The sequence below is a fragment of the Phytophthora infestans genome, genomic scaffold (assembly GCF_000142945.1).
Source record: "Phytophthora infestans T30-4 supercont1.675 genomic scaffold, whole genome shotgun sequence".
NCBI classification, from domain to species: Eukaryota; Oomycota; class Peronosporomycetes; order Peronosporales; family Peronosporaceae; genus Phytophthora; species Phytophthora infestans.
This window is the reverse complement of record NW_003307439.1, coordinates 1-1,548: the sequence shown is the minus strand read 5'-3', so window position 1 is coordinate 1,548 and position 1,548 is coordinate 1. Positions and strand designations below refer to the sequence as shown.

Sequence of the window (1,548 nt, the reverse complement as noted above, 5' to 3'; positions counted from 1 at the left end):
GGAGTGATTCCAGGGCCTTGAGTCATCCCGACGGGAGGCAGAGCTCCTGGAATGACCCCTCCGCTCCCGGGTACGGGACACTGTTCAAGCCCGCTTAAGAAAGAAGGTTGGAGCTTCGAGGCAAAGACCGCTAACGAGTTTTTCAATCTTACTTTCCATTTCCTCTTCTAAGTGTGTGGTCGTGGTCATACGAACTAAAGTGGCTATTCCAATATTCCAAGAGCAAAAATTCGTCTGTAATAGACGTAGATTGATGTCATCTTTATCATAAGCATAAAACAATAGAATAAAGCGGCTCCTATACTGTATGGTAACGAAAAACCGATAAATCGGGGTACCGAAAGTGAGAGATTTCGCATGGTTAAAATCTGGAAGTTTAAAATAGCTCTTTGTTTTGACCAATCATGTCTTTCGACTTGCTGCTTGTGTTAGATTTGAGAGAAGGTCAAGCTCCACCACAGGCAAATTCATTCATTGAATTCTGCGTCACGGGCCATGATTCATGGCGTGGCTCATGCCGATTCTGATCACATCAAATCTGCGCGACAGAAGATCTCGATGCAGAGCCGGTTCGCTTTGACGCCGTCTTCAACATCCATGTCTTCACCATGGCCATCAAGTTGATGATCAACCTGCAACAGCGTCAATACTGTATTGTACATGTATGTTTCCATCAACTTGATGGCATCAAGTCTACAGTAGACTACTGTACTACTGTCAGTTGTGGCTCCTTCCATATTCCGCGGGGGGTGGGGGGCCCTCGAATAGCACGTCGCATAAATAGACGTGCGTGCGTGGCTCACAGAATTTGTAGGGGCGACCAGTTGAAAATCCGTCAGCCAGCACTTACATACAGGTATCAATCTTTCATGGGGAACGCCGCCGCCAAAGAAGCCGCCACCCCACCGCCAGCGCCAGCCAAGGAGCTGCCAACGCAGCAGAAGACGGAGCCGTCGTTCCGCGTTCTCTCGGCCGATCAGCGTGCCATCACCTTTGATGAGCGCAAACACCTGCGAACTGGCGCCGACGCTCGCGCCGACCGTGTGACCCTCGGTGCCATGGCCGACTTCCGGCCTCTGCAGCGCGCCGCTACGTTTGACCCACGTCTGCGCTCGCAGAAGCAGCTACTGACGGCGTCCGACGTGATGCACCGACGTTTCTTTAACGCATGCGAGCGACGCGTAAGTACGAGCGCAGAACGCAACCTGTTCCGCATCGCTGAAGGCGACAAGGAGCGCCAGGAGGCAATTGTGGTCGTGGATCCGTATTCGACGGGTAGTACCATGGCCGAGAAGGTCCTGGAGCGTGGCTATCTCTGCGTCTGCGTCTACTCGGATACTCTCGAAGTGACACAGGAGCGTATCTCACACGTACCGAAGGAACTGGCATCCACATTTCCTAGCCCATCATTTTACCCACGAAACGGAGAAGCCCGAAACGCTAGGGACGCCGAAGCAAGGGCGCTACCAGGACAACTTTCGGGCTGCTTCTGCGTCCAAGTCAAAGAACGTTGGAGTATCGTCCGGAAATCTTCGCCGGGGTGCCTGA

At 52.6% G+C, this 1,548-nt stretch overlaps 1 protein-coding gene across 1 annotated transcript; it reads left to right on the top strand.

The window, feature by feature from the left end:
- Positions 1-838: 838 nt before the first annotated feature.
- PITG_21942 (uncharacterized protein) lies at positions 839-1,370 on the top strand (the record flags this gene model as incomplete). Its single annotated transcript, XM_002999296.1, has 1 exon — positions 839-1,370. A coding segment is annotated over one exon (501 nt), but the record flags the coding sequence as incomplete, so codon positions are not given.
- Positions 1,371-1,548: the final 178 nt, after the last annotated feature.